A 22,379-nucleotide genomic window follows, 5' to 3' on the forward strand; every position below is an offset into this window, starting at 1 on the left:
ATTATAGATTATGCGTGTAGTGTAAAGCGAACTGCAAACATTTCATTTAGAGTCATTTTCAGGCTTGGGCTCAACATGTGTGGAGTGTAAAGAAGACTGCTACTCCAGTGTCCAGTTTATAGAGCTTGAGCACCACCAAATGTTCTGATATGTGTATCATCATCTACTCCAAAGACATGACCCAGAGCTCAAATCCTACTGGTTGGTACGCTTCATAGCTAGTGGGGGAAAAAACAATACTCACCACAGAAAAAAACTTTGCTCCTGGTGTGAAAGGCTCAATAAGAAACCGTCGTTTCAACATTTAAAATCTAGTTCACACCAAATATTCATGTTATTCATATTATGATTGACTGAATTAGCTCCCTTTCTCCCAATTTCAAACTTTCGCCTATTTTTACATACAGCATTTGTTTGTTATGAATAAAATGAAATCTCTTAGCAACAATATCTAGGAGATCATTAAAGAATTTATGATTTCTGCTCTCTGTGTGTATGCGTATGTTTGGCTGTCAGCCTGAAACGTGCATCTTGTATGATTCACGGGCTCTGGCGTGTCACTACAGCGCTAGTGGCTTTGACCTTTGACCTCTGTGACCTGTCTATACCCAGTCTGCACATCTCTGCCTCTTGCCGCTGGACACTTTAGAGGACTCTGAAGACTGCCATCAGGCAGCTCAGTCTCTCTCTCTCCTTTTTTTTCTCTCTCTCTTTCTCTTGCTTCCTCTGCTGGGCTGTAAGACCCCGAAGCAGCTTGTTAGTGGTGGGCCAAGTATTGATCTGGCAGGTCTGTCGATGCAGGGAGATTGAGCCAAGCTCCACAAGAGACTCTCCACCAGCAGGCTGCTATTGACACACTCGCATACATACACATACACACAAACAGAGCAGCGGCCCGCAGGAGACTCTTCACAGGCAAGTTGCTATCGACGTTTTCTCGGCTCGGCCGACACAACTGCTCGCTGTATGACAAGGCTGAGACCGGCCCGAGTCCCCAGAGAGGTGCGCTGACACCGACACGGTGACCCGCACGTTAGTTTTTCTTTTCTTTCAACATGCTCATCCTCTGTTTTTTTTTCCACCCTCCATCTCCTAACGCGCTCCACAGGGAGGGTGGCTCTTCTTCTGACTAGTGATCAAGCGAGTTTATTGGCAGGTGAGCTTTTTTATGTTTTTTTTTTTGGTGGGGTGGAGGAAGGAAGAAACAGACGACTAGGTCAATGTTGTGATTTGTTTATGTTGTACTTGCATGTTTTGATCTGAACCCAAGTGCCTATGGCAACATTTTTGCAAAATAATATTACATACTGTTTCTTACACTTTTCACGACTCTTTCAAAACGAAATGTCCAGTGAGTGGCGCTAAAACCGCATTACATTTTATCCGAAACAGTTGAGCGTGAAACTGGCAACGTTTTGGTACATTGATTGTTTTATGTATCAGTTCAGAAATTTGTTGATTTCTAAAATTGTTGATGTTCTATCGCGTTTAAATAAATAACGTACCACCTACACTAAACCTAACCGATAGTTCTAATGCATTTACTTAAGCAGCTATGCCATTTTAGCTTGCTTTACAAGTCTTTGAGCTCTTTTATTATGACTCGAGTTTTACAGGATTTGTACCTGAACACCCGCATCACAAATGCAATGGTGTACCGAGCAAGTCAGAAAAATGTACGTGCGGAGCTGGTTATGTAAACCAAATGCCAAAATGTATTCGTTTACAAATCATGCACTGTGGTAATAGCATTTTGAGGTTGTAGTACTGTGCAAGGAACCGCACAAAAAAAGTCTATTAATCGATAATCTACTCTTATAATCATAATTTGTGTCAAAGGGAATAAAAATTGCTGGTGTTTTAATGCCCTCTAGTGTTCATTTCAGCTGGAAAATGCAGCGAATTGCAGGTATCCAAGTCCATTTTGGGGGTTTGGAGCAAAAATGTACATTTTTCCAATGAGCCTAAGTTGTTTGATCTTCATATGATACTCCAAAGCCACTGGCGTGTGCAAAGTTCCATGTCAGTACTACGGCCTTTTTGGTGAAATGGTAATATGCGTGTGTGTGTGTGTGTTACCTAAGCGAGGTCTTTTCTCTCGCCTGTCAGTCTCTGTGTATAGCGTGAGCTGTCACTGTCAGCCGCTAATGGCGGTACCACTGTGACGACTTCTTATTACTGCTGTGGCCCTGTCAATAGCACAGCCATCACTCCAGTGCCACATGTCAACGTAACAAGCTCATGCATGTCAGAATAATGTTGGGACTCGGTGTGCGCGTTTTGAAGAGGTGCCTTTCACTCTCATGTCATTTTATCTGCCTGTCTGAGTCGCACAGGAAAGGAAATCGCACCAAAGCTTACGGGCTGTTGCTTCTGATCTGTTGCCTTTGCCACATCGCGTTTCCGCTTTGCTGGCTTCAAATAACATTAATGAACATATCTCTCTCTCTTTGGATATCTCTCTTTTCCTCTTTTCTTGCTACAACGTGCTCCAAGCACCTCTAAACTCATTCCCTTCTCTCTTAATGAGACAACAACACTTCCTCACTTGAGGGTCACAACCTGGGAATAACATCACCAACCTATAAGCATTTAGTCCACAGTGCTCCCTGCGGCTTAATGTGTCAGGCCGTGAATAACCCATCCTATGCTGAGTGTCCACCCGCAAACCCTCATCTAGCCCAGGGACCCCCTTCGCCCAGTAGCAGTAGACATTTAATTGCTTGCGTTTATTTGTGGATTCCTAATTATTGACTAGAGGTAAATTATAACACCACGGCCTTTATGAAGAGATGGAAATGACTGTTAGAGCTAATGAACTGAGCCACCCTGCCTCTAGTCATTTATCAACCACATTCATCTCGACCTGACAGCACACAGTCATTTCAGAAGTCGTGGCCCCCCTCCATCCTCGTATTATTTCATGACCAGCAGAATTTGGATTGTAATGTCCGCAAATTCCGGCTGTAGTATTTCTTGCGCTGAGAAGAGCTTTTTCAGTTTGTGTGGACGGGCTCCATCTTTTTTTTTTCTTCTTTTTTTTTTTTTTATATAAGTGCTTTGGCATGATTCTTTTTTTTTTTTTTTTTTTTTTAAGGGGGGTATAAATTGCTACATGTTGAAGGAAAGTGGCACTGTGTAGATTTCATTTAATTGCTGCGGCAGTTAATGCAGTGACTAAAATTGGCAGAGCTGCAGCCTACAGTAATCTTTGTGTCAGCTTTCTTATATATATAGCCAATGCTTCATTTAAACAGATTTTTTTTTTTTCTTGCATCCTTTAATTTGTGCAAAAATATAATGCAGAAAACAGAAAATCAGCATGCAATGACACCTGTTATATGATGAGCATATATTTTTATATTGGGGTGGAGAGTATCAGTGTTATTTTAGTGTTTTTTCTATACTGTGATAGTATTTAATAATATTTTGAATTTAACTTTTTATATTTTCATATTCATTTTTTTAAGTTTTAGTAATTTTGTTATGGGCTTTTGTCATTTTAAATATTTTGTTATGGCTTTAATTTTTATTTCAGTTTTAGTCATTTTAGAACTTAAAATTAAATTTTAGTTTCTGATTTTTAAAGTGTTTCATCTACTATTTAGATTTTTTATTATTTATTTATTATTTTTTACTACTATTTAGTTATTTTAATTACCTAAAATGATTTTATGTATTTAAGAATAATGATTAGTTTTAGTTAGCAATTACAACACAAAGGCTCTTAAGGTCAGAAATATCAGGACGATACAACTGTCCTGATATCATAATGAAGAAAAAAGCTTCATTAAAAGAATTAAATATTACAGACTACCTTATTAAGTAGAAAACAAAAACAAACAAAACAGCTTCACTGCTTATTAATTTAAAAAAAAAAAACTTTATTCTCCAAAATCTAAAAAAAAAATATGATTTAACAATTCATCCATTCATTTTTTTTATGAGTAAGATGTATACATTCAAATATAGAAATAATGTTCATTTTTTTATTTTGTTTACACTACAGTCATTCAATTTAAACTTTTCTTTAAAATGTTATAACAAATTCATTATAACTAACCAATATGTATATATAATAGCTTTTAAACTACAGATATTTGCCTTTTTTTATTGTGAAACCTTTTATTTGTCATCATTCTCTTCCCATATAATGATCGTCACTCCATATGCATTCAACAGTACTAGCAATGTCAAGCACCAGCGAACCTAACATGACAGCATCGTCAACAGACCACTCTTCTCCGAGCATGATGCTATTGTTTGATCCTCATTCTGCTCCCTCCCCTCCATCAGTTCCTAATGAGAGAGAAAGGGAACAAAGACTTGGGGAGTGCTCCATATTTATTCTACTGTGTATTTAGGTCAGATCTACCGGCTCAGGTTGTATAGACCTGACGATGTAAGAAACAACATTTAAAAAAGGAGTTTTAATTACAAGTATCTGTGGCCCCAAGTGTCCAATTCCCTTTCATATTGGTCTCCAGTGGCCTGAAAAGGAGAATGGAGAAGAGAGGCATTGCAGGGTGGGTAATTACTGGCACAGAAGAATAGATTGGCGCTACGCTTGATTTTCTTACCTGATCTCTTGTTTTCCCACATGTGACACATTCATTATCTTCTAATCAAATGCAGACTTTAGTAGGTCTTGGGTGTTTTGGTTGTTGTTTTTATTTTTTATTTTTTTATTCCCATGTTCAATAATGTTGATTTAAAATTAATTTTGTGAAGATCAAAGATCAGAAAGCTTTTTGCAATTTTTCACCCACACTCCATGGTGGTCTAGATGGGGGAGAATTCGACAAAATGCATTGAAGTGGCATCGGAAAAGTTGTTTTCCAACAGATTATAATACTTCTTCTGCACCTGAGGAGGAGATGCCGGAAGCAATGGTGCTTCATAGATATCTGTCTCAACCTGCAGCGCCACTTTGCGTAGATTTCCCAAAACATTTTGCAGGATCGTACGCGAATCTACTCTTGGTTTGCGCGCAGACTGGCCCCACAAAAGCTACTCTTAAGGCTGATAACAAAAGGAGCCTGTTCAATCCATTTAGAGACAGTATCTTTGAGTGTGTGTCTTAGCGGGATGAAGCTCAGAGTGTATTGTGACTGAGCCTGTAGCTTCGCCCCAGGCGCCTTCACACTCTATGAAACCAGCGTCACTTAATTGGACTATAAAACACCTTCATATTGTTGCAGGTTTTTTTCCCCCTCTTCTCCTCAGGCCAGGCCAGTCGATTCCGAATCAACTCCTGGGCGTGTTAATGAAAACGCAGCCCAAAAGAGAGCTTTGTTGAATAGTGAACAGCTCACCAGGGCTGTCCAAAGGGAGGAGATTACCTGCTAAAGCAGCTGTTACATGATAATGACAGAGTCTGCCGTCCCTGTGGGCCTGTTTGAGCGAGCGCAGCCAAGATGTGACTTAGGCCTCCCAGGCTAGCGTGGCATCAGATGCTGCAGCAGCGTTTCTGTGTTGTGCAATAAAATGGTACATTTTTAAGAGTAATTAAATAATATTACATTCCTTTGCCATAACCCCTGCAGCCATTTCCTCTGTAGTTGAAGTTTAGCACCGCTCAAGCGGGCTTTTGATGAAGTCAGGACGGAGACCGGCTTCTACTCCAGTCTACCTGCCCCAGGGGAAAACACTGCTCCCTCTCTCCCTAATGAGACTTTCTTTCCTCTTCATTTGCGATGCATCTCTCTTGCACTTGCGTTCGCACGTCTCTCTTTTCGGTCTGACACTCTGGATTCTGCTGGAGTTAAGACCATTTATTTTTCTGTGCGAAGTCGCTCAATGAAGAATATAAAAAATGCATGTTACTGTGTGTCTTTTAGAAAAGTTTAATTCAATATTTATGGATGATGCAGGCCTTTGATCCCCAATGCTAATTACCACAGAGTCCTTGAGAAGGTTTTGGGTGGAAGAAGAAAGCGAAGTCAGAGTATAGGTTAGCGCAGCCTCCGCGCTTGGCTTTAGCGCATACACTGCGCGTTTATCATCCCTTTTCTCGATCCTTGCATCGCCAGGAGCAGTGGCAGGCCATGAGTGGCATGGCAGCAAATCAAACCTCAAAACAATCCCATTTACTTTGTGAGGAAATGTGTTTTCCACAAAATATCCTCTTCTGGAGATTGAAGAAAAGCCTCCGTGACCTGTTCCTTGAATTTGTTCCTTGTCATAATTAATCAGAGTGAAGAACTTGAGTTTCATCACAGGTTAGAGTCGTCATCAAAGCCGAAGACACCCCGGAGAAGCTGTCTGGTGTCAAAAAAACGCACAGGAAAAAAGCCTCTCTTTTCTTTTTGACAGGTTTTCTTTTCTTTCCCCTCTCTCTCTCCCTAGATCCCCTCTGCAGGCCTGCTGATGGACGCCATGCTGGTGAAGATGAAGGAGGGCAAAGTGCTGACAGAGGAACTGGCTGCACTTACAGCTGCAGTCAGCAAAAACGCCTGACCAGAGGAAAAAAAAAAAGACGGAAAGGGAGCAAGAGACTCTGGTACTTCTGTAAGATGGAGTGTGCCCTGCATGGCAGTGGAGGCCCCTTGTCTACGCAGTACTCCACCCGTTTTCTGCTCTTACCCTCTTGTAGCCCTGTGCCTCACACAACAAACTTTCAGATAAATGATGCAATATAAAGTGCTTTTTATGATTCGCCTCGGAATAACATTGATTTGTTGGCAGAAAAGATGATACGGGACTTGCAAACCAAAAGCACCATATTTTGGTTTGTTATTTGAAATTTATAGATTGCAGAAACCACTGAGAACCAAGTTTTGGGGAGATTACTGTTTCTTTATTTGAGTGTTTTAGTTGAGTGTAAATTATTGTGTACTTGATGTTTTGACCTGATTTGCACATGAAAATATTTTAGACACATTGGCATGTCAGCGTAAATGCACACCACTATGTATACATAAAACATAAAACTCCAAAAATGTTCATTCTGGTCACATCATCTTGCATCGTCTCTCTTTTTTGTGATTCCTCAGTTGGATCCTTTATGGTGGGATCAGTTGTTTTTAGTCAATTTGGTTTTGTACACTTTGTTGTCGTTAGCATAAAGGAATAGCTAGTATTTTAAGGCTAAAAATGAGTCTTTATCAATTATATAATTATCATTATCTTGCACAATTTTAAATATAAATACATTTGATGTAGATAGTGTATGTATGTATGTATTATTATTTCATAAGTTATATTTGGTGACAATGAGTAGTGGATAAACCATTTTAATTTCTTAATTGTAACTAAATAAATATTTTATGAGAATTAATTAGAATGTTCCTATGGTTGCATTTATTTGCTTGTATACAAATATGTTCGTCACTATAATTGAGACCATACCATTTTTCAATATTTCAATAATTCCAATTCAATTCATATTTTAACACAGCATTTTCTAGTTGCATACAAGCAGTGCAGATAAGGTGTAAAATATATATGCTGTATATACAGATTAATAAATAGATTTATAAATAAATTTCAATTGCATAAACATTGATGTGCAATTCATGTTTTAAATATGAAATTGAATATATATATATATATATATATATATATATATATATATATATACACACATACATACACATCCTTATTTCAGTTTTGAAAAAAAAACATTTGTGTAGTACAAAACCAAACCATCCTTATATTTTAGATTATATATGATTTCACTTTCTCCATTGTTATCCACTCTTTTCCCCTTTGCATACAATTAGAAACCTTGTAAAGCCATCCTTTCAAAAAATTAACTATAAGAATTCAACTTTTTATCTAATCAGTTTTATGCTAATGATGTCGTTTGCATTTATCTTTTTGTAATGAAGGATTAGCTCAAGACTGTCCTAAGGATCTCAGGGACCAATTTATCTGCCACCCTGGATCGGGGGGCCCTTGTGGTTAATTACCATTCGTTAATGTAGTTTGGATCCTTTCTTCTTCGAATACTCGAGAGCATGCTATTGTAAATATTTGTCCCATATAAATGTGCTGGTTTCTAGTCACTGTCCTCAAGCATAATGTGTCTAATGACAAACATTAATAACTTACAGTGGGGACTGGCTTGCGCAGGAATAGCTGCACGCAAATTAGCACGAACTTGATGTCTCTTGCCTTGATGCATACTGCATAGTCAACATGTTTGCATACCCGCTCCATCCGCCTGCCGCAGCCGCTATTTCTGTGACATTCAAATGCACAGAACTCCCTGAGGTTTAATTAATATGGCCTTCCTCAGCCACCCACAGAACATGAACACATAAAGAAACACTCAACTCCACATCTAAAATCCAACCTTTTGTGTCATGTAATATTTCATGTTTTAAAAGAAAGAATGAAACCTTTCCCTCTCTCAAACTCTGTCTCACTGCCGTGTCTTCTTGTGAATGTCTCATTAAGAAATGCACCTTAGGGGACCAACTGATCAGGACTTCTAAATGCTAGGATTTTCCTTTTCCTCCATCCCTTTGTTCCTCTTATCAATTTATCTTTCAGTTACACATTCATTCCCTTAGTTTTTTTTTCCCTTCTTTTTTTTTCCACCCTTAATCTTTCCTTTTCTTCTTTTTGATAGTCTTGGCAGGTTCCTCTGAGAGCGGTGGTTCACCTCCCGCTGTGGGTAGCTGGGTGCCACAGGGGCTGTTGGGAGTGATGATGAGGGGCTGCTGGAGCCTCAACCCATGAACCTCCCCCTCCCCTTTTCCAAAATCAATAACTGAGAGTACAGAGGTCTCCTGCAGCATTACTGAAACAGGTCCATCACAGGTCATACCCGAATCAGTGCTCGGATGAAATGACTGAGAGGTCAAATTTGACAACTGAAGCTAAACATGTTCACATTCATCTGTTTGAAGTGCATCTGGGTGACAGGAATATATTTAATATGTAAGACAACACATCTTGGGGAGCTTCGTGAACAAAGAGGTGTAGCTCAACCTAGATCAATAATTTCTTTCTGCTAGAACCAGATATGAAAGTCGCTTGTGTTGACTAACATAGGTTGAAATGGCATATCATTGCTTCTGCTCAGATTCCTGTCTTGCTTTGATTTATGTCTGCAATTAATTGTACAGCGTTTATTTATTTATTCATTGTTACTTATTCTCTTGTGTCATGTCTCAACAACTACTGCCCTAACACACTCATGCCAGTGTTTATACAGTTCGAGAGGCTGACTCAACCACGTTGGATCAGATAAACTGTGTTTGAAATCTGGGTCTTACTCACTAAGCACGTGTATGCACAAATTGAGCGTGAAATATGCATACGAACAAAATGATGATGATTCACCAGAAACTTTAGTACTAAAATCTATTCTAAATTTATGGGGGAAAAAATATGAACTGGAACCACGCATATACGGAAATCACTCTGTGCAGCCTTATAATCGTGTTAAAAATGTATATTTCATCTTATCAAGACTATAATAATTATAATATTTATGGTAACTTTACAATAAGGTTCATTAGTTAAACATTAGATAATGTATTAACTAACATGAACTATCCATGAGCAATAAATTTGTTACTGTATTTACTAATCTTCATTAACGTTGGTTAATGAAAATACAGTTATCATGTTAGTTCACAGTGCATTAACTAATGTTGACAAGATTTTAATAATGTATTATTAAATGTTGAAATTAACATTAACTAAGATTAATAAATGCTAATGTAGTTAACTAATGAACCTTATTATAAAGTGTTACCATATTCAAATATATATATATATATATATATATATACATATACATATACAGTACAGTCCAAAAGTTTGGAACCACTAAGATTTTTAATGTTTTTAAAAGAAGTTTTGTCTGCTCACCAAGGCTACATTTATTTAATTAAAAATACAGTAAAAAAACAGTAATATTGTGAAATATTATTACAATTTAAAATAACTGTTTTCTATTTGAATATATTTGACAAAGTAATTTATTCCTGTGATGCAAAGCTGAATTTTCAGCATCGTTACTCCAGTCTTCAGTGTCACATGATCCTTCAGAAATCATTCTAATATGCTGATTTGCTGCTCAGTAAACATTTATGATTATTTTCAATGTTGAAAACAGTTGTGTACTTTTTTTTCAGGATTCCTTGATGAATAGAAAGTTCAAAAGAACAGCATTTATCTGAAATACAAAGCTTCTGTAGCATTATACACTACCGTTCAAAAGTTTGGGGTCAGTAAGAATTTTTATTTTTATTTTTTTGAAAAGAAATTAAAGAAATGAATACTTTTATTCAGCAAGGATGCATTAAATCAATCAAAAGTGGCAGTAAAGACATTTATAATGTTACAAAAGATTAGATTTCAGATAAACACTGTTCTTTTGAACTTTCTATTCATCAAATAATCCTGAAAAAAAATATTGTACACAAATATTTTGTACAATTGTACACATTAAATGTTTCTTGAGCAGCAGATCAGCATATTAGAATGATTTCTGAAGGATCATGTGACACTGACACTTTGTGAAATATATTCAAATAGAAAACAGTTATTTTAAATTGTAATAATATTTCACAATATTACTGTTTTTACTGTATTTTTAATTAAATAAATGTAGCCTTGGTGAGCAGACAAAACTTCTTTTAAAAACATTAAAAATCTTAGTGGTTCCAAACTTTTGGACTGTATATATATATATATATATATATATATATATATATATATATATATATATATATATATATATATATATATATATATATATATATATATATATATAATTGATACAATTTAATTTTATCTTAAATATATTTATAGTACAGTAAAAGAGTAAAAAAAAAAAAACTTCCTTATAGCTTCAGCTGCGAGGTTTCTCTGAATAAAGCAGTACATGTATCCAACAGCTGGCTAATCAGAGGTCTGTAATCTGGGTCTGTATAAAATGTGTTTATTGTGTTTGAAGTGATTTTGGGAATGGCACATTTGGCATTGCTCGAGGATCTAGCGAGAGAGCGACGAAAAGGTTATGCGGAAAGCCCTTATATGGAGATGGTTTGGGCGTGGCTTACGCAAACGACTAACCTCATGCACGCGGCCGCTCATTTAGGACTCCAAATTCGCTAACATTAGAACGAGGTTAAGAACAAATTCTTGTGTGTTCGCACGTTTTGTGAATTATGCGGAGAGTTTTTGTGAGAAGTTCTCAACTCGTACAAATACGAAATAGGCTAATCCATGCAATTATTAGTGAATGAGACCCAGTGACTTGTGTAAGAATGTTGTTCATTAACTTCAGTGTTCAGCACAATCACAGATATGATTTATTATTATTATTGTTGTTATTTTACAGTATGTAGTACTATTATAAATTATAGGCTATATTGCAATTATTTTGAACAAATAGTGATTCTACTAATTTATTCACTATTTGTACTTAATTTTTGACATTTCAACTAATTTATCTATTCAGATAGTATTTTGTATACTGTACTGTAAATTTTATAGTAGGCTACAGTAGTTTTCGAGGATAAAACAATTGGACAAGGGATTATAGACTTAATAAAAGACCTTAGTGAGGGAAGGTGGTCTGGCGGAAGCTAGATATTTTACTTCATAACATGTTAAATATAATTTTTTATTTTATTTAATTTTTTTACACAAACGCATCGCTTCACTTCAGAAGGCCTTTATTAACCTTCCTGGAGCCATGTGGAGAACGTTTATGATGGATGGATGGATGGAGACACTTTCTTCAGCTCATACTCCTTTGGTAACGCTTACTGCCATTATAAAGCTCGGATGCGTCAGGATATTTATTAATATTTCTCCGAATATGTTCATCACAAAAGAAGAAAGTCATATACACCTGGCTTGAGGGTGAGTAAAGCTTGGGGTAATTTACATTTGAAAGTGAACTAATCCTTTAAGAATAATGTTAGAAAAACATCACATAGGACATATCATATTGTATAATAAATTCCATTCCAAATATGATTGTAAAATTGCACTGCTTGTGGGGTGCCATGATCTACCAGCTAAATCTATCATTATCTACAGTCTATTAATTCCTCAGTCAATTAAGTCCTAGATCTCACCACCAAACGGCATCCATTCTTCATTGATTTTTTGGTCTGGAAATGCACATACATTGTTTATACACAAGAGGGCGCTATTGTCCAAGCCTTACCTACTGAGCACGTTATCATAGTCTCATAAATTGATGTTCAGAAGCATTGTACATTATAATCATTATAAAATAAAAGGTTACAAATGACTTTAGAAATGCAAAAGTGATTTATGAATACCACTTTGTGTGGCCTCCCCATGCATATATAAACCATCAAATATATGCAGTAAGCAACATTTATGTTTAGTTTTTCATAGATGCAGAACAAAAGTATTTTGTCTTATTTTCCTATTAACATTTTTGAAGAAAAACAAACTGCACTGACAGATTATTTATTTCACTTGTTTTAAAAGCTGTAATTAAAATCAAATGTTGAGCATTTTTAGTTGTTTCCAAATGAAATAAATTTAAATTATTATAATACATCATATTTAAAAGGACTAAACAGGGATGTGTTTCCTGAAAACATCATTAGTCAACTATGATCGTAAGTCCCATTGAACTCTATTGGTAACGACGGAACTTGCGACCATAGTTCGCTTTGGGAAACGCACCCCTGAATGATAAATATTTGTTGTGGTGGTTAATATAAAAATAAATCTAATTTTGCTTTATTGTCCTGTTGCATCTTGCACACTTTATACCCATAAACTACCACATACATTCAAACCATTACTGGGACTGCATTTATCCAAGTCAAACTTCTTGCAGGAGGCCTACTGGAGTGATGTGCAGAGTCTGGTGGGTAAATGTCCCTGTCCACTTTCTGTGAAGTGATGTGTAGATGTCCCCTTATTTTGTATGCTGTTTGCGGTACACTTACAACTGAACAACTGGAATCTGACTTAAGATGCAGGAATACCCTGTGAGGTCCACTTCACAGGGCACTTAAAGAATGTGTTTTTGTATTCCACTGTACTGATTTTTAATTGTTTTTTTTTTTTTTTGTTTTTTGTTTTTTTTATGTAAACATGCTAGACAAGCGTCTGGCTGATTTTTCAGCATCTCACATATAGGTGCTGTGTTTTTCAAATGCTATGTGAAGTTAAATAAAAGGGTGTTTCGAGACCCTAGCTGACTTCTTTTGCATCCATCAGCATTGCAGCTTTACATTTGGATATTATTATGTGCCATCTCACATTTTTAACAGCGTAAACACATTCTGTGTGAACAGCCTCTTATGTCTGTCACTCAGAAGTCAAAAAATATTGTCAAATTAGACAGAGAGTGAAACTGAAGCTCTTCTCCTCATCCACGTAGATGAAGAAAACTGTATAGCATTTAAAGGTTATTTCTGATGACTGACATCACAGAGTTTACTAATATGGGAAAGCCATTTTAATGCAATGCACATACAGTAGCCACAACTGCTAGTGCTACGCATTATAGCACCAAATTGAATCTATATATATATATATCTATATCTATATATATATATATGTGTGTGTGTGTGTGTGTGTGTGTGTGTGTGTGTGTGTGTATTTACAGTATATGTATATATGAGGAAGTATTATTATGTACTGTATTAAAATAGAAAAATAACATTCTCTTCCTTTTAACTGTAAAGCAATACAGTAAGTCACGTTTGGCAACTTGACAATTATGTGTTCAGTATCATTAGAATATATATAAAATTAAGATATTTATAAGAATTTTAGAGATCATAGATTTCTTTGCAAACTAATTAAATTAGACCTTATTAAATTTTATGAAACTATAATTTTTTTTTTATACTTTTTTTTTGCATTTTATTTACTTCAAGTCAGTTTACTGAACCACACAGATTTTAAACTATAAGACCTATTTAAACTATGAGAAACAATTTGTTATCCTGTGTCTCCCTCTGGTGGACAAGATTACTTTACGGCCTTCACCTCTCATATTCCCATTGATATAAATGGCTGACCCTTTAAAAATTGCTGTTAGTGCTCAGAGCATCAGAAATTTATGAAACTGAGCTTGTTGTCCACTATGTCTTTCAGGAGACTTTTGCTCTCCTGCCAGGCTGTTATTGAAAATAATGTTCTTAATGACTTGCCTCGTTAAATAAAGGTTAAATTAAAATTAAAATTAAAATTTGGACATTGTTTTCACAAGATATAATGCAATTAGTCATTATGGGCCACACCTAAAACCATATCAGTCAATATCTCCACAATGATACAGACAAACAAGTAAAAAAAAAATTAGGTTTTTCAAAAACTCATAGAAACAGATACACATACTGTATGATTAACTGATTCAGGGGCACTGAAGGAATCACCAACTTGTGGTCAATTCTCACTAACTTTAATATAAAGTTTAAAGGGTTAGTTCACCCAAAAATGAAATTTCTGTCATTAATTACCTTCATGTAATCTCAAACCTGTAAGACCTTCGTTCATCTTTGGAACACAAATTAAGATATTTTGATGAAATTGAGGGTTTCTGAACCACACATAGGCAGCAATGTCATTGCACCTTTTGAGGTCCAGAAAGGCACTAAAGCGATGACTATGCCTTAGACTATGAAGTGATGAGAATACTTTGTGTGCACAAAAACAAAACAAAAATAACAACTTTATTCAACAATTTCTTCTCTTCTATGTCAGTCTCCTACACAGTTGACATAGTGAACGCAGTGCAGCGCTTCTGTTTTTACGCCAGCTCACTATTGGCTGAACCTGACGCCAATACTGAACTTTTACTCTATTCAATTAAATGGAGTAAAAGTATGCATATTTGGCGTGCTGTCTGGGGGGAGGGCTCTGAGCTTGGAATTTTGGCCTGAACCCAGAGTACTCTCCTCCGGTTGTGGTAAGAATAGACAGAACTAGAAGTGAGGAGATGGGGTGGTGGAGGGATGCTGATAAGCTGTCAAACAAACAGAGGTAAGTCTGCTGTATATATACCTCTTGTCGTTGGCTGAGTTGATAAACTGAATGCTAATTAGCTAAACACTTGTGCTAATTAGGTTATTTATCTGAACCTGCTCCTCGCGGACTTTGTTAATAAAACATCATTAAGGCCCCGTTTCACAGACAGGGTTTAGATTAAGCCACGATTAGGCCTTAGTTCAATTAGGACATTTAAGTAGCTTTTATAAATGTGCCTTAGAGAAGAAAAAAAAAACATTACTGATGTGCATCTTGAGACAAAACAATAGCAATAGCATATTTTAAGATATGTCAGTGCGAGTTGCATTCAGTTAAAACAGCTCAAACATGCATTTTAGTCTGGGACTATAGCTTAAGCCTTGTCTGTGAAACCAGGAGATAGTGTCTGCTATATTTCGTAACAATCAGCCATTCAGATTTGATGTTTTATTGGCTACTGGAAGCCATTGTTGATTATCTGAGTAATATTTGAAGACTATGTTACCATTTGCACCAAGGAAGGGGCATATGCATTTTCAACTTTATAGATTGTATAGATAAAGAGTTAAGCATTTTTTTTTTCTAAGGCACTTTTATAAAAGCTACTTAAATTTAACTAAGGCCTAATCCAGGCTTAATCTAAGCCCTGTCTGTGAAACCGGGCCTATGTGTAGCCTATTGTCTAATTAAGTTTGGACTTGCATTATACAAAATGCATTAAAATGTGTAATGGCAGACAATTTAATTGGCTAATATCTTCGCAATGCTGCACTGTATCCAGACGAACAGTCTAGGGGGAGATATTTATTTATTCATTTATTTTTTGGAAAATCAAATATAGTGAAAAAGTTTTATAGATGGAAATGAAACCGGAGATATAGACAGACCTGCCAACATGTACGCATTTTGCGTAGCGGGTACGCATTTTGACCTAAAAGTACGCGGGTACGATTTGTCACTCTATACTACGCAAAAACCCGGTGAGTCCTCTGTGCACGCGTAGTACTCAAATCCAGCAAAAGAAAGAGTTCGAACAAACTGAGCGCTGGGCTCATTTCCCAAATAGCAAGAGGGGATGATTGACAAATGCGTACAGCCTATCAATAAAAAGAGACAGCAACACAAAATCCCGTTCGATCCCTCCTTCCACTCCCGCCGTCTCAGTGACTCAATTCTCAAGCGAGGACAGTAGTCACGGTAGGCTACTTAATAACCCCTTAAGGTAAACGGGTATAAAATGCTCAAGTAATGTTGAACAACAAATCTAAATAAAATTGAAATCGCTATATGGCTTAGTGATTATGAAAAAGCTGTGATGATGTGTGACTGACTGACAAGCGCGAGTCTGGAGAAACAGGTTTATTTATTTATTCTCGTTGAGAAACGTAGCCTACACGTGTTGCGTTATTGTGTTAATAAATATATAATTAAAGTACCTAATTATGTTAAATAGCCTACTTATTGTATGAAAACTAGCATTAAAAGTACCGTTGTCTCAGAGCTGCGCGAGCTCTCTCATAAACACAAACGCGCGAGCGCACAGAGAGGGAAGATCATTGTAAAATGAAAATTGCCGTGCTTGGTTTAAAATTTGTTCTTGCTTGTGTTATTTTTTTGGCAGAAAACATTTTGAATCATCCACCCGTGTTTTTAAGATTCGTTAAATGACGGACGCTTTAGTTAACACAACCCTCGTTATATAACTTCTTGATATTCTTGAATACTCGATACGTTTTGCTCTTATTGGTCCTGTCTATTCATTGTCAACTGTTTTCTATAAATATGTTTGTATTGGCTAAACTTTAATCAGCGAATGTTTGTCTTGTTTTTAATTCAAAGACAAATAGAAACCCTTTTTTCCCTGTGGGATTTAGTATCATATTTGGATATTGGAATAATAAATTAAGTATTTTAAACGAATCACATGTAAACTCAATGTTTATTGTTTTCTAAGGGTTTCTTCATTTTAGACTAGTTTTCATCACAAAACCTGTAAACGACTCGACTGTCAGGTTAGTTATATGTAAATATAGCCTACTTGAAATTGCAAACAAATTTTTTTAGTCCATATTAAATATATGAATGCCATTCACTTGTGGTTGTCAGTTTGTATAAGAACACATTATGCAATGCAATATTAATCATGAATTAAAAAAAAATGTTTTTGAGCAGGTGTAGTGAAATTTTTAATTGTCAAATTTAAAAAACTTTAACATTCAAAATTAGATTAACGAAGATGGGTGTGTGTGTGTGTGTGTGGTGTGTGTGTGTGTGTGTGTGTGTGTGCGTGTGCTTTGTGTATTGTGTATTGTATTCTCAAAAAACAAAAACAAAAAAAAACGTCTCCAATCCCGTCACACTGGTACTCAAAAATTTTTACAAGGTTGTATATGCTGTATAGGCTTTCATTTTGTAGAGCATGAATCAAGGATTCATATCATGTATATTGCTAAATTCGGTTTTCACCTATTATTGCTCAATCATCTTTTGTACACACACAGTTCAGTAATTTACGGGAGTGACAACCCAGCTAAAACATGACATACCAGTTACGTAATTTATTGGTACTTTTTGATAGTTTCATTTCTTACAAACTGACAACGTAATGATGACAACACGTGCTGTAATTTCATTACCATCAAATTACCAACTCACAACATCATCAGTACGATCTCAATGTTTACTGGGTTTTACACAATTCTGGTTCATTTGTAGCATGGGTTTGGTGAAGTGTAATAAAAACAAACATTGACTGTGTCCAAAATCACCCCATTACCCTTTAACAGGGCATTATTTGGGAGGACAGCAATTTGTAGTGGTGTTCGAAACCATAGTGGATGTTATAGAGTGTACTCATTTAATTCCACAAAGCACCACAATAATGAATGTTTAACCAATGTAGGCTCAACATCTTGAAAATACCCATAATGCACTGTGGCGGTCATGCCAAATGAATTCCAGAAGTTGCCGCCTGCAGCTGAATCATCCATCTATCCATCATCCAAACCGCTGGTCAAATGTGGGTACAGCGTAATTTCATACAGGTATAAATTCCTTTTTAATTGATTATTAAATTGTTTAATTAAGGTTTATACATGCTAGATTCTATAACAGAGTTCAAAATAACTGTTTTCATTACTACTGGAGCTGCCAGTTTGCTAAGTTTCAAATGATTATTAAACGGCAAGCTAAAATTACACAAAACTGCCCTTCCTAGTGCACTCAGTGTCCGAATTGACTCGTTTTCATTCGCTCGTTCAAGTGGACTATATTATTGGAATAATGTAGGGTATAGGTATGGGGGCGATTTCAAACACAGCCAGTATGAGCTCACTTGTCATGCGTCTACATTTAAAATAAGGAACTTAAGCGCGTAAAAGACACGTGAATGGCCCCTTAATGCGTAATGACAAAACAGACATTGCCTGCATGCCCACACATTCAAAATGTATGGCCGTGTTTCCCAAAAGCATTGTGAGCCTAAGTTGATCATAAACTAATTGCACAAAAGGACTCTATGATCTACTTAGGTGTACAATTGTGGTATACCCACAGAAAGTATGTAAACAAATATTATAGAGTTATTAATAAATATATTCTCTTTTGAACTCTGAATATGGACAGAGATCTGTGCAGAGAGTCCTATTTTGATATGGGAAGAACAGGCGTATGTAACTCTCCAGGGTTGGGCAAAAATACATCAAAATGTATTTTAAAATAAAATACCAAATACCTTGATTTTAAGTGTATCAAAATAAACTACAAAATACAGCAGCCACAAAATGTATCAAAATAAACTACTGTATTTTTGTATTTTAAAAATACTACAAAATACTTTTACAAAGGAGCATGAAATTTCTTTGCAAACCTTCCATCAACTGGCCTATTTGATCGAACCTTTCATCATTACACTGACTCAGATGATTAAGTAAACAATGTTTGATAGCAACAGCTTTTCTCTGCCCGAGTCATGCAATAAATCTAACATATGCAACCAGTTAAAGGCACAATATGTAGGATTTTTGGATTAAAATGTCCAAAAATTGCTAGAACAATTTTATATATTTTGTTGACTTGTGTACTTACATTATCCCAAAAAAATTTCAAAAATTGTTTAAATCCAGAGAAATAAGCAATTTTAACCAGGACACAGACCGTGTCTGTGTGTCGCCTATCAATGACATCATTACCCTCGATTTCCGGTTTTATTTTGTAGAAACCACGGAAACATCAAAGACACTTTAGTATATTATGTGTTTTATTAGACAGGGGAGCAACTGTTTGGATACATTCATCGACAGAAAACTACTCATGTTATATAGCTCAACACATTAAGTCTTTTTGTTAGAATCTTGTTTTCTTGATTTACAGTGAGTACCATGTTTTACCATGACTAATATCGATCTAGCTTACTGCAGTGTGCAACAAGTGTCTCATAGCAGCCCCCGAGCAAACACACAGAGTAGCATTATAACAACTTTCAACACACAAATGTATCTAATATGATAAAACAGAGCTGCTTTACCCCACGAGACATATGTGTCGCACTCGTCTCTCATTATCATTCACTCCAGCAGCCTCATTCAGCTCTCACAGCACTCGGCCCTGCTCTGCTTCATACTACAGTAATGTAAATAATCTCATCCATGAACATGATTTCTGCCCGAGTCTCATCCCGATTGTTTCCACCGGCAGTAGATGTGAAGACAACTCCTCCCATGATTCTGTGAAATCAAGGTGTCATCAAGCTATGCCTTTGTTTTGAATAAGCGACCTCTAGCGGCGAAAAATTACCTATTGTGGCTTTAACAGATCCAATATTAACATATCCCTGTGATCTCCCAGATGAAGGTTAGTTTTAAAGTAACCAATAATTTTTGTAGTTTAGTTACTTGGTGTTTGGTAACAAAAGCCCTACTTTGCATCAGCAACACTGACTCAATGACAAACAAATCATTCATAAGAAGACAACTGACGGCACCTGTATTCATAGCAACTAGTTTCTAGCAGCAGCCCCCTATATTTATGATTAACAATCAAATGATTAATTTGTTATTAATCATTTGATTGTTAATCATAAATATAGGGGGCTGCTGCTCATTATAATAGTTTTCAAGAACATTATGTAAATTGGTAAACTATTTAGCCTAGGCTACCAAAACGAACACCAAAATTTAATATGAACTGTTAAAAATTTTACGCAAAATTTACGCCATTTATGAAAAAAAAAAAAAAAAAAAAATGATGGAAAGCTGTCAGCCAGCATGTTTCTTGACCACCTTCTTTCATATGGATCAATTTTCTGTTTTGATCGCAACAAGTCTCTGCAGACTATTGAGTAGGCACCAATCAGAGGCCACATTTTTATGATGTCATCACGTAGACTTCTTACAAAGTATTTTACAGTATTTTAAAAATACAAAAATACAAAACACTGAAGTATTTTGATACAAAATACAAAGCCATTTTCATCAACCCTATCAAATACAAATTACAAAATACTATTTTGTATTTGAAATACGTATTTGAAATACATGTATCATAAATACTGCCCATCCCTGACTCTCTCTCTCTCTGCAGTTGCCGCACATATATGCAAAGGAGCTGGCAGATTCCCGGAACAGACACGATTCCGGATTATCTTTTTTGTTTCCTGTATTCACAGGTAAATAGCATGAACGTTTGAGAAAACTTGTTCAAATATTGTAACATCTGTTAATTGCAATGTACAGTGAGGTCTATTTGTGAAGTAATTTGAAAATCTGATGTTATTTCTAAAAGTGTTGTATGGGCCATGTAGTCCGGAGAAAATGCTTTATACATTATATACTGTGTATTTAAGTCTAATATGCTGTTATTTAGTAATCTGAAGTAAAATATATTCATTGGTTTATGCTAAAAAAGTTAACTGGTTAAATGCTGCATACAAAGCTCACACTGGATTGGCGCTTGGCATGCTTACTGATCATGTGATCTGTCCATGTAGAGAAGTGGGTAATGGCGGCCCGTATAACTTATTGCTTTACATTGTTATAACAATATGTGTATAATGCTAGATTTAACTGTATTAATCAATGAAAAAGCATTCAATGAAAGGTTGTTGAATGTTTAAACAGATTAAATGAGAAAGACAAACTGTGAAAAAATTTAAAGAAAGAGACAAACAATGAAAATGGGATTCTAAAGCTTTATTTTTGTGTTTGAAGAAACTACTGTTTGTGGATGTTGAATATTGATTGATTATCAATAAATATAAATGTTCGCAAAGAACAGACGTGACTCCCGATTCTCTTCATTGTTTCCTGTGTTCACAATAATCTGTCAGGTCTCTGGAGGCAGGGCTTGCAACAGATGGGGGCTCATCTTGGGGGCTCATCTGGGATTGGCTCTACATGACATGAGGTGGCTGATCCAAGCATCTCAGAGCCACTGGGACCAGGCGGCTACCACAAAGAGCACTGAGACACGAGGCGTGTGCCAGGTGATCGGCAGACGGCTGTCTTTATCCTGAGGTAAAGGCTGCCACAGAAAGGATGACGGAGAGCGGCATCATGGTGAACTGTTCTAGGAAGTGGCTGATGTGGGACCTCAAGAGAGACTTAGTCATCTTACCTGCTGACGAACTGTTCCACATTGCCAAGGGTCTCGGGCCAATACCTGGACACGACACAACTGATCTGGAGAACAGTGAGGTATGTTTCACGTGTGGAAGGAGAAATATCTACCCAGTGTTGAGGTGAGGCCACTGCGAGACCTACTAGAATGTGGAAACGACCTGGAGGTCTATGCTGTGAATGGGGATCCTATTCTGTTCGACGGATGGACAGTCATTACAGTCAACTTGCTAGGAAACGAGGAACCCAGCCTGTCCATCAATGTCCCATTCCTTGTGAGTAAGATGCCGACTGAGAGACCATTTCTGGGCATTAATGTAGTAGACGAACTGATTTAGGGGTGGCCTGATGTAGCAAATTAACTCAAAGGGGAAATATTAATAATTATTCATAACTCAATATGATAATTAATTATGATTAATTATGAATATGTAAATCTGTTAATCAGATTAACTAGATATAGCTACATTAAGCTTAATATTACAATCAATTAACCTGTTGTCCAGTGAACACTCAGAAATGTTCATTTCCAGGTTATGAAAAAAATAACATTCTTATTGTACCGTGTTACTTAGAGCATGTAGTCAGGATCTAAATCACTTAAGAGGCAATTTATTAGCAGACGGAGTCAGAACCAAACAGGTATTGTGCACAGTCTTTATTAACTAACTCACAAACATATAACTAAACTAACAAACACATAACATAACATAACATACACAAAGGTCACACACATACGTAGGTCAGAATGAGTAATGATAGAGTTGAACCGGAAGAGGTACTGTTACTAGAGCTAGGAAAATGTCAAAAACAATCTGGAAAGGAATC

General features: G+C 36.2%; 1 protein-coding gene across 4 annotated transcripts in view; it reads left to right on the plus strand.

Moving 5' to 3' along the window:
- Window positions 1-6,658, plus strand: part of cntln (centlein, centrosomal protein) — a 132,001-nt gene extending 125,343 nt beyond the window's left edge. For all 4 annotated transcript variants that reach the window (XM_048197182.1, XM_048197184.1, XM_048197183.1 and 1 more), the window contains one exon: window positions 6,349-6,658. In XM_048197182.1, coding sequence (XP_048053139.1) covers window positions 6,349-6,459 — 111 coding nt within the window. In that variant the 3' untranslated portion in view covers window positions 6,460-6,658. The remainder of the gene's footprint in view (window positions 1-6,348) is intronic.
- Window positions 6,659-22,379: the final 15,721 nt, after the last annotated feature.

This window comes from Megalobrama amblycephala, linkage group LG7 (genome assembly GCF_018812025.1).
Source record: "Megalobrama amblycephala isolate DHTTF-2021 linkage group LG7, ASM1881202v1, whole genome shotgun sequence".
Classification (NCBI taxonomy): Eukaryota; Metazoa; Chordata; class Actinopteri; order Cypriniformes; family Xenocyprididae; genus Megalobrama; species Megalobrama amblycephala.